This window comes from Carassius carassius, chromosome 30 (genome assembly GCF_963082965.1).
Source record: "Carassius carassius chromosome 30, fCarCar2.1, whole genome shotgun sequence".
NCBI classification, from domain to species: domain Eukaryota; kingdom Metazoa; phylum Chordata; class Actinopteri; order Cypriniformes; family Cyprinidae; genus Carassius; species Carassius carassius.
This window is the reverse complement of record NC_081784.1, coordinates 3,850,523-3,861,469: the sequence shown is the minus strand read 5'-3', so window position 1 is coordinate 3,861,469 and position 10,947 is coordinate 3,850,523. Positions and strand designations below refer to the sequence as shown.

General features: G+C 39.6%; 1 protein-coding gene across 1 annotated transcript; it reads right to left on the bottom strand.

The window, feature by feature from the left end:
- LOC132110427 (BTB/POZ domain-containing protein 9-like) lies at nt 1-9,811 on the bottom strand. The gene is made up of 11 exons (XM_059517018.1): nt 9,636-9,811; nt 8,579-8,768; nt 7,354-7,717; nt 6,155-6,422; nt 5,543-5,765; nt 5,136-5,255; nt 2,175-2,284; nt 1,909-2,098; nt 693-800; nt 499-577; nt 1-376 (listed from the first exon to the last, which is right to left on the bottom strand). The coding sequence occupies exons 2-11, from the start codon at nt 8,761-8,763 to the stop codon at nt 218-220; spliced, it is 1,806 nt and encodes a 601-aa protein (XP_059373001.1). The 5' UTR covers nt 8,764-8,768; nt 9,636-9,811; the 3' UTR covers nt 1-217.
- Nucleotides 9,812-10,947: the final 1,136 nt, after the last annotated feature.

Here is a 10,947-nt window from a genome sequence, read left to right as displayed (position 1 = left end):
GGTCTGTAATACTTTTATTATTATGTTTTTTATAGTTATCTGAAAGTAATAAAATAAGTGCACGTGACAGTCATTCTTATATTCACCATCATCTTATAATTAGCTCAAGTATTTTCTCATTATAAATATAAAGAGTTCTTTTTTTAGCAGCACGTAACCTTGAGAACACAACTTTTCAAGATGAGTGTCTCAAGTGTGTCATACTTCCATCCACAGTCTATATAGGCAGAGACATGGAGGGTTTTTGGGACATCAGGCTCTGTGAATTTGAGTTCTGGGAGCTGCATTCTGGTTTGAGCTGATCTGGTCCAGATCTTCCTTCTTTAACAACCATGTCCACCTGTGCGGGGCACTCAAAGTGAACGCAGTGAAACACCTAGTGGAGAAAGCATAGAGGAAAATGTTCATCAGATTTTCCTTTTTGGGTGAAATATTCCTTTGAAGTGAAGCTGGAAAGAGTCACAGAAATTCCTGTGAGAGTGTTCAGAGAGAACTCACCTCATTAGCTGTGTTTTGAGTTCCCACAATACGAATAAAGGATGCAGGCTGTCTGTCAAATGTTAGAGTCTGCCACGACCTGTAGGAATTACATGCAAAAACCACTTTACAATTATACATAAACACTGGGAAGATAAGACATAAAAATGATAAAGCAGGTGAATAATGAGATGATAAAAAAAGAATTCACTGACCTACATGCCACCTTAGTGCAGTCTACAACTCTCACCCAATGCTGCTGGTCTGTGGACAGCTCCACGTAATAACTATAGCTCCTCTCATCACAGTCCCATAACAGCAACCTATAAACACACAGATTTCAAGACAGAGTCAAAGCATCAGTACTGAAAGGCATATCAAGGGTAAATATAGCTTGAAGGAAGGAATATTATTTATTTGTACAAAAATCTGGATGTCTAGAAACTGTGCAAAGTAAAAATTAAATTACAAGCCAGACCACATTAAATACAGGTTAACCTGTAATAAGAAAAAAACTTGTTTATTCTCCCACCACTTATTCGTGTTTATAAACCCACCACAACATGTTAAGTCAATGAAAATTCAAGAGAAGTTTAGAAACCACACCCAAAAGACAAAGCACACTTCTGCTGTTATGCATTTACAATGTTAGTTTTCCTATTAAGTCTATATGTTAACAATTTAGCATTACTCTGAGCCTCTACAATTCATGGTGATATTAATCAGGTTTTATTTTGATTTAAAGTAGAATTTGAGTTGATTTTAAAGAAGATTCTAATTTACTTTTGCTTACTCTTCTAGATGTTGTCCAAATCATAATTTTGCCAGTAGGACTGTCATTTTAGTTTTGAGTCTGTCTATTCTTGTGTTAACATGTCTAATGTTTTAGTCTTGCGGCTACGTTTTTGGCTACACTTACCTACACGTTGATTTAGCGTTTTAAAACTGAGAATTTTCTACTGTACTGTTTTATAGTATTATTATGTATTGTCTTATTGAAATGTTTTGATTGTTGTTGTTCAGCACATTAGTCAACCCATGGTTGTGTTTAATAGTGCTATATAAATAAAACTGACATTGACATTTTGAAACTGTGTGTATTGTATCATTTATTACATTGCCTTGCTTTCTTTTTTTTATTTACTTCCACTGTAAGTGCTTTTGGTTCCACTGTTATTAGATTTGAGATCTGTGGCAGAGCAGGTTTTTTGGCAAATAACTGATTCAATTTCTGTTTGTTCCATTCACTGTTCCATTACTTTTATGATACTTCTGTTTAATTTTATGAGCTGGACAGAGTCTGTGAATTTACTTTATTATCATCTAAGCATAATTATTTTATGTTCATGGCGCACTGACATGAAAGTGAGTAAATCATGATAGAATTATAACCTTTAACTTCTACTGAACCCTGAACATAAGCTCTCGTACCGCATTGAGCTCAGCATGTAAGGCTGAGCGAGCTGGATAACGATGGCTCCAGAGCCCAGCTGGTGGCAGGTGTATCCCGAGTCCCAGTCATAGTGGCTTGTGTCCCCATTTAGCAGGGCGTTTCTGCTGCGACTCACACCCTCTATCACACTAGCACATCCCTGCACGGTCGCCACGTTCTCTGTGGGAACTGCAAGGAGACATGAGTTTCAGTAGCCAAGCTGATATGTAGGAGTAACTTCCTGAAAATAAAAAAACTGCATTACCCAGAAGGCCTTTCTCCAAGGTAAAAGGTTGGTGTGTGTACATGCACTCCAGAGCCACTAAGTGAAACACTTTGTTGACAGTGTTATGTGTCCCTACAACACGAATAAACCTGAATAAAAAAGCAAACCAGAAATGTTAATGAACACAGACAATAGTTAGCAATATAAAATTTTAAAACACAGTAATTCTTTTGTTTGTTCTGCATGAAATTAATGCATTAAATTGAACAAAAGTGACAGTAAAGGCTTTTAAATTGTTATTTTAATTAATTGCTGCTGTTTTGAACTTGCTATTCATCAAAGAATCCATTAAAAATTTTATCTTAGTTTTCTTAAAAATTGTCGAAGCGGCCGCTCTGAGCTGTGGCCGTAAGGTCTCCGGTGCCTGTCGAGGCGGCAATCCCCGAACCCGGTGGTGGACACCGGAAGTAAGGGATGCCGTCAAGCTGAAGAAGGAGTCCTATCGGGCCTGGTTGGCTTGTGGGACTCCTGAGGCAGCTGACAGGTACCGACAGGCCAAGCGGACTGCAGCCCGGGTGGTTGTGGAGGCAAAAACTCGGGCCTGGGAGGAGTTCGGTGAGGCCATGGAGAAGGACTATCGGTCGGTCTCGAAGAGATTCTGGCAAACCGTCCGACGCCTCAGGAGAGGGAAGCAGTGCCCTACCAACGCTGTTTACAGTAGAGGTGGGGAGCTGTTGACCTCAACTGGGGATGTCGTTGGACGGTGGAAGGAATACTTCGAGGATCTCCTCAATCCCGCTGTCACGTCTTCCATTGAGGAAGCAGAGGCTGAGGGCTCAGATGTGGACTCGTCCATCACCCAAGCTGAAGTCACCGAGGTAGTCAAGAAACTCCTTGGTGGCAAGGCACCGGGGGTGGATGAGATCCGCCCTGAGTACCTCAAGTCTCTGGATGTTGTGGGGCTGTCTTGGCTGACACGCCTCTGCAGCATCGCGTGGCAGTCGGGGACGGTGCCTCTGGGATGGCAGACCGGGGTGGTGGTCCCTCTTTTTAAGAAGGGGGACCGGAGGGTGTGTTCCAACTACAGGGGGATCACACTTCTCAGCCTCCCTGGGAAAGTCTATGCCAGGGTACTGGAGAGGAGAATCCGGCCGATAGTAGAACCTCGGATTCACGAGGAACAGTGTGGTTTTCGTCCAGGCCGTGGAACACTGGACCAGCTCTATACCCTCTACAGGGTGCTGGAGGGTTCATGGGAGTTTGCCCAACCAGTCCACATGTGCTTTGTGGATTTGGAGAAGGCATTCGACTGTGTCCCTGCGGCGGCCTGTGGAGGGTGCTCCGGGAGTATGGGGTCCGGGGCCCTTTGCTAAGGGCTATCCGGTCCCTGTACGACCGGAGCAGGAGCTTGGTTCGTATTGCCAGCAGTAAGTCAGACTTGTTGCCGGTGCGTGTTGGACTCCGGCAGGGCTGCCCTTTGTCGCCGGTTCTGTTCATGATTTTTATGGACAGAATTTCTAGGCGCAGCCAGGGGCCGGAGGGGGTCAGGTTTGGTGACAACACGATTTCGTCTCTGCTCTTTGCGGATGATGTTGTCGTGTTGGCCTCATCAAGCCAGGACCTTCAGCATGCACTGGGACGGTTTGCAGCTGAGTGTGAAGCAGCTGGGATGAGAATCAGCACCTCCAAATCCGAGGCCATGGTCCTCAGTCGGAAAAGGGTGGCTTGCCCTCTTCAGGTTGGTGGAGAGTTCCTGCCTCAAGTGGAGGAGTTTAAGTATCTTGGGGTCTTGTTCACGAGTGAGGGAAGGATGGAACGGGAGATTGACAGACGGATCGGTGCAGCTTCTGCAGTAATGCGGTCGATGTACCGGTCTGTCGTGGTGAAGAAAGAGCTGAGCCGCAAGGCGAAACTCTCGATTTACCGGTCAATCTACGTTCCTACTCTCACCTATGGTCATGAGCTTTGGGTCATGACCGAAAGGACAAGATCCCGGATACAGGCGGCCGAAATGAGCTTTCTCCGCAGGGTGGCTGGGCGATCCCTTAGAGATAGGGTGAGAAGCTCAGTCACCCGGGAGGAGCTCAGAGTAGAGCCGCTGCTCCTCCACATCGAGAGGGGTCAGCTGAGGTGGCTCGGGCATCTGTTCCGTATGCCTCCTGGACGCCTTCCCGGGAAGGTGTTCCGGGCGCGTCCCACTGGGAGGAGACCACGGGAAAGACCTAGGACACGCTGGAGAGACTATGTCTCCCGGCTGGCCTGGGAACGCCTCGGTGTCCCCCCAGAAGAGCTGGAGGAAGTGTCTAGGGAGAGGGAAGTCTGGGGTTCTCTGCTTAGACTGCTGCCCCCGCGACCCGGCCCCGGATAAGCGGAAGAAGATGTATGTATGTATGTATGTATGTTTTCTTAAAAAGCAGCTGAAGGGTTTGCAACATTGATGATAATAAGAAATGTTTTTTGTTTCTTTAAATCTGCAAATTAGAATGATTTCTGAAGGATCATGTGACACTGAAGACTGGAGTAGTAATGCTGAAAATACAGCTTTGCGTCAAAGGAATACATTACATTTTAAAATACATTTCAATTGTTATTTTATATTCTCTTTCATTATATTACTGTTTTATTGTATATTTGATCACATAAAAGCAGTCTGGGGAGAATTTTTTCAACATAGAAAATGTTTACAGACCACAAGCCTTTGAACAGTAACTTATTTATTGGAATGTGAAATCTCGGTGCCTCATTTAAACTACACCCATTAAATGCAGGCATAGCTACTTTATATTCTACATACAAATGTGCATGCAAAAATCACACTTTGGGGATTTTTATATCACTGGGCAAGAAGTAAATCACCTGGAACAAAAATTTGATTTGCGAATGCAAAAGCTCTTTTTTGCCTTGCCTTCATTTAAATGTAATTGTCTTGATGTTTTCAAAAGAGGAAGTTTTAAAACAATATAACGTTTTTCAAAGATGGTTTTGTGTAACACGTTGTACCTGCAGACTCGTGCTGGGAAATAAAGATGCTGCCAGGAGCGACACAGGGACTTGGAGTGATCCACCACACGCACCCAATCCAGCTCATCCATAGACACCTCGATATAGTACGAGTATGACCTGCAGATAAGAGAGAGAAATAATATGCCATGCATGGTACATATAACAAAAAGTATATTGCATATTTAAAATAAGCCAGAGGATGCGGTTGAGCCAAGTTTAACAATGATGATGATTAGTTATTGTGCCTTGTATCCAAAGCTATTATACAGGTGGAACTCATCAGCATCTACTCTTATTCCCTTTAAATTATATGAAAAAGAGAAGCATAGAAAATCTCTTTTGGGTTTAGAAAGTCATAAAGGTGATTAATGTTGACAGGATTTATTTTTTTAATATTGCATTACCTGCTGTCCTTGTCCCACAGCAGTAGACGTATGTGGTTGATGACAAAGGATTGACCCAAACGGACCTGGATGCCAGTGGCCCGTCCGTCTTCTTCTATGGGGTGTCTTGAGAAGCCATGGTCTAGATCATAGTTCTGCGTGTCTCCGTCCAGAAGAGTAGACTTCATCTCACCCTTCACCACCACAGCGCTGTGCTTCATAGTGGCAATGTTCTCCTCGGGGACTACAACACACAGAGCACAGCAGTGAAAACATTTGACATTTTTGATTAATGGCACAACTTTCCTTTTGGGGTGGAGTATCCCTTTAAAGAAAATCAAGAATTACCTCAAATTTAGCATGATAAATTGTTTATATATATTTTTTTTTAATAAGCAGAGGTCAGAATAAGTGTGTTATTACATTTTTACATAAATATGTCTATTATGGAACAACATTATTTCACCCATACTTTGACATTTTATTTTCATATATATTATTTGAAACATTAAAGCAGACACTCGGTGTATAAAAATCATTTTTGTAATTGAATTTGATGCGGACGCCAATCTGTGACGTCTCCTTTTTGACCTATGTATCTACAGACTGATGAGCAGAGAGAAGTAAACGCACTGAGCATGCCACGGTAGTTGAGGTCCATGTCTCTGCTCTCCGAGCGGGTCTGTATGGCATCTAGCAGGTCATCCGGGCTGAGGAGGCCCGAGGGACGAACCACATTCAGCATTTCAGAGAGGGTCATCAGAGGCAGGCGCACTGCTGACATCACTTCCTTCGCCTCTGGGCCATCGCCGTTGTGGTGACACCAGCGACAGAGGGCCTGAAATATCTCCTTCTCACTTGCAGCGAAGGAATCTCTCCTCACAACAGTCAACAGGGCAGACTGCAGAGAGGAAGAAGAGGAAGAACAGCCATATTATCAGTGTTTGGGAACTCTTTACTCTTAAAAGTAATGTTTCACAATATTGCGTTACTTCCTAAAAGTAACTAATTACGTTACTTAGTTACTTTTTATTGAAAGTAATGCATTACTTTACTTTTGCTTTACTTTTTAAATCTGGGCTGTGCTTGCTTCTTTGCTTTTAATATAAAAAGTTATATTTTTGGCAAATGTAAAAGCCCTTTCCCACCAAAAGCCTCAGGATGGAGGAAATGTAAATTCACATCTGTACAGTAGAACACAGAAGAAGAAAGCTCAACACTCTTCAGCAATTAAAAAAAGAAGAAATGTTGGTTTATCTTGTGTAATTTTAGTTTATTTGTATGAAAAAAATCCTAATCCTAATCCTAAATGTGCATTAGGATAGAATTATCAATTTAGAATAAGAATTTGATGCTGATATTTCTATAAAAAAAATATATATTATGTTTTCTACACAAAGTCAAAAAAGGTCAGCAGCATATTGGTTAATAAAATGGGATGGATGTTTGTATTATTTAACATTTATTGCAGCTTTGAGTCATATTCTGAGTTGCTTTTAACTGTTTTTATTCATTTTGAGGATTTTTTTTTTTTGAGTGAGATAAATTATTGCATGTTCACATTTATTCTAGAACTAAAGTAACATCTCACTCCCGATTTCTCTCAACAAGGGGACAAGAGAGCTTTCAATCAATAAGTGGGAAAAAAAAAGTAAGTGGCGTTACTTATTTGAAAAAGTAATATTTTATTGTAAATTAAAAAGTAATGTGTTACTTTACTAGTCACTTGAAAAAAGTAATCTGGTCACATAATTTGCGTTACTTGTAATGCGTTACCCCCAACACTGTATATTATGTTATGTTTTAAAATGATCATATTTTCTATCATTCACCTTTGAAAGTGTGAGAAAGCCGTCTGACTTCAACACTTCGATGGCGTTACGGTCCATGTAGGCCATGCAGGACTCGGCCAGGCCGTTCAGACAGTACAGACTAGCCACATCAAACACCAGACAGACGTTTCGTGTGCTCAATAAAGTGCGGAAAAACTCGCATATGGAGCCCTCTAGTGGTTGGAGGCCATAGCGGTGCGCCAACCCCAGGAAATCTAACAGAGTCTCTTCTCTGGCTTCACTCAGGGTGGCTTGGCCCGTGTACAGGTACCGCAACAAGAGAGAAAAAGCCTCGGCACGTGTTTCCTCCAACCTAACCTCCGCCTGGTCCCGGGACTCTCTCAGCCCTCCATACAGCAGAGCCCTGAGGAGTCAGAACGAAAGAGGTTGAGATGAAAAAAGAATTTCACCAAGGTTAGGTTAGAAAGCCTGTTTTTTATTATTTTATTATTTTTTTTTATTAATAACAAGAAATTAATATTCTACAAAAACTCTCTTTGCAACACTGACACTGTTATTGAACTGAACTGGCTCAAAATGTGTCACTCATTAATATGTGTAACAAAATGATTCACAAAAGAATAGCTGATGTTTTTATAATGTAAACAAAGCTCTTGTAATTTTTTTTTTTTTATGATTTTGTGTAGAAAACAATTACATTTTTTTTAAATATCAGCATCAAATTCTCATTCTAAATCGATAATTATACCTGATGCATGTACAAATTTTGGCAATACTTTACAATAATTTGTAAACTTGTGTTAACTACATTAACGATTGAAAAACACATTTCTAAGCCATTTATTAATCTTAGTTCATTTAAACACTTTCTAATACATTATTAATTTTAAAAGTTGTACATGTTGTGACCTGAAATAAGATGAACTAGGTATATTCATATTACTTAACATTAACAAGATTAATAAATACTGCAGACAAATTACTGTAATATTACTGTAAAGTGTTACCAAAATCTATTAATGTAGCTTCAGGTCACCCAATTCTATTTATTAACAAATTACTGCATCACATTTGTCTCATTATTTCTCTAAATGTTAAAAATCACACAGAAATTTGAATAAAAAAAATGGAAAAAGCATGTGTTTTATAGAATGACCCAGCTTCACTTTGGTGTGGATTCACCATGTGGATTCTGTTCCTATCATAAGCAATTTTTTTTCTCTCAAGAAATGTTTCAATAGACATGCAACATCTCTCAAATAACCTGAAATACTGGCAGCGGGCCGCTAGAATGACTCTGTGTGCAGGAAAGCGCTTCTCCTCCACCACGAAGGTGACGTCGCTGTATTCTTCACCGGGAACTAAAGCGCCGAGCTGCTCTGAAAGGAGATGTAGGTGATCGATCTCAGACGCGGAGCTCAATGGACGAAGAGGATGACTGTCACTCATGATCACTGTCGGAGAACAAATTTGACAATCTGAGCATGGTACAATGGGGATTCATATTGGACAGGACATTTTTTTTTGCTATTTATAAGTCTTTATATATCAGTTTTCCCCCGTCATCTGTCACTTTCCATACTGTTAGTGTATTTATTTTAAAAATGATTTAAGCTGGTTTGTTTTATTTTAAAACATTATTTTAATCATAGTTAATATCATTTCACAAATAGCATGTAATTAATAGAGTTTAATAAATATTAGTTAACACTCTTAAAGCTTCAAATACGATATACATAAAAGAAGAAGAATGCATAAATGGTCTAATCACTATGATTATACACCTCAGCACTAAAGATATTTGTCACTAAATCAACATAAATCAGAACATCAATGAGATCATTCAATGTCAGCCACAAGATGAATGATATATTGCTCTGTTAGTTAGTTAGTTAAAAACTATTAAATAAAGCATGATTGCATTAGAAAAATGTGATGTTATCATCGTGTTATCATTACACACTTCTTATTATATTTCCTTGCATTTCTACATAACACACATGTATACACAAATATCATCTATCGTGTATTTTATATATATATGTGTGTGTGTGTGTGTGTGTGTGTGTGTGTGTGTGTGTGTGTGTGTGTGTGTGTGTGTGTATGGTAAATTATTTCCTATTTACTTATTTAAATTTGTATTTGTTTTTATTATATGTGTCTTGTCACAGTCATTCTGTTGCACTCTGGTAGATTCTGTCACCCAAACAAATTATTCGTATGTGTAAACATACGTGGAAATAAAGTTATTTCTGATTTCTGATTCTGAAAACTCAATCATAACGAGAATATGTCTGTAACGTTAGGCCAACAACACTCACCCACACTAATGCAGATTCAAACTGTCTCCGGCTGAAGATACCGTGAAGGCACCCTTCTTGATTCCAGTGAATATATGTCAAATATATACTTAAATTAAATATGTTAAATACACATTTGTTTAGAGCTACGGCTCCATCTGTTCCACGGCATAAACACCTACCGGATGTTTTTAAGGCGGCCGGACGTTACGTGTTAATGACGCAGCGCCTCTAGCGGAAGGAGGAGGAATAATGCTTCACATGCTTGTGAGAACCAGAAAACCGTTTTGTGAATTTTTATTTATATACAGTACAGACCAAAAGTTTGGACACACCTTCTCATTCAAAGAGTTTTCTTTGTTTAAATGACTATGAAAATTGTAGATTCACACTGAAGGCATCAAGGGCTATTTGACCAAGAAGGAGAGTGATGGGGTGCTGCGCCAGATGACCTGGCCTCCACAGTCACCGGACCTGAACCCAATTGAGATGGTTTAGGGGTGAGCTGGACCGCAGACAGAAGGCAAAAGGGCCAACAAGTGCTAAGCATCTCTCGGGGAACTCCTTCAAGACTGTTGGAAGACCATTTCAGGTGACTACCTCTTGAAGCTCATCAAGAGAATGCCAAGAGTGAGCAAAGCAGTAATCAAAGCAAAAGGTGGCTACTTTGAAGAACCTAGAATATGACATATTTTCAGTTGTTTCACACTTTTTTGTTATGTATATAATTCCATATATAATTCCACATGTGTTAATTCATAGTTTTGATGCCTTCAGTGTGACTCTACAATTTTCATAGTCATGAAAATAAAGAAAACTCTTTGAATGAGGTGTGTCCAAACTTTTGGTCTGTACTATGACATTACATTTGTTGGAGCACAAGAAACAAATGGAAAAAAAAAAAAACTTTTTTGACAAAAAGTGTTTCATTCATATTTTATTCTGTCCTTTAAAGAGGACGCCACAACTAAATTATTCAAAAACAACAGACATCAAAAAACATGAACAATGTTTTATTTTTATTTTTTTCATTCACCAATCAGTTTTTAGGTTTCCGGCTAATTTTAGCCAAACTTTGTACAAAGATGATTCTCCAGTATTCTTTTATGAAAGATATAAAAGAATGATTTGATAATACTATTTTTATGGAATATGTGTATAAAATGTCCATAAATTGGTATTCCAATTCTATACAATGTATCTAATTTGAAAATTAATGCGTTCAAACCATAATGAAAAAAGAAATGTAATAATGGGAGTAATAACCTGGCAACATTTTCATAAGAATATCTCATATTTCATAGGAATATTGATCTATCATTTCCTTCCCAAT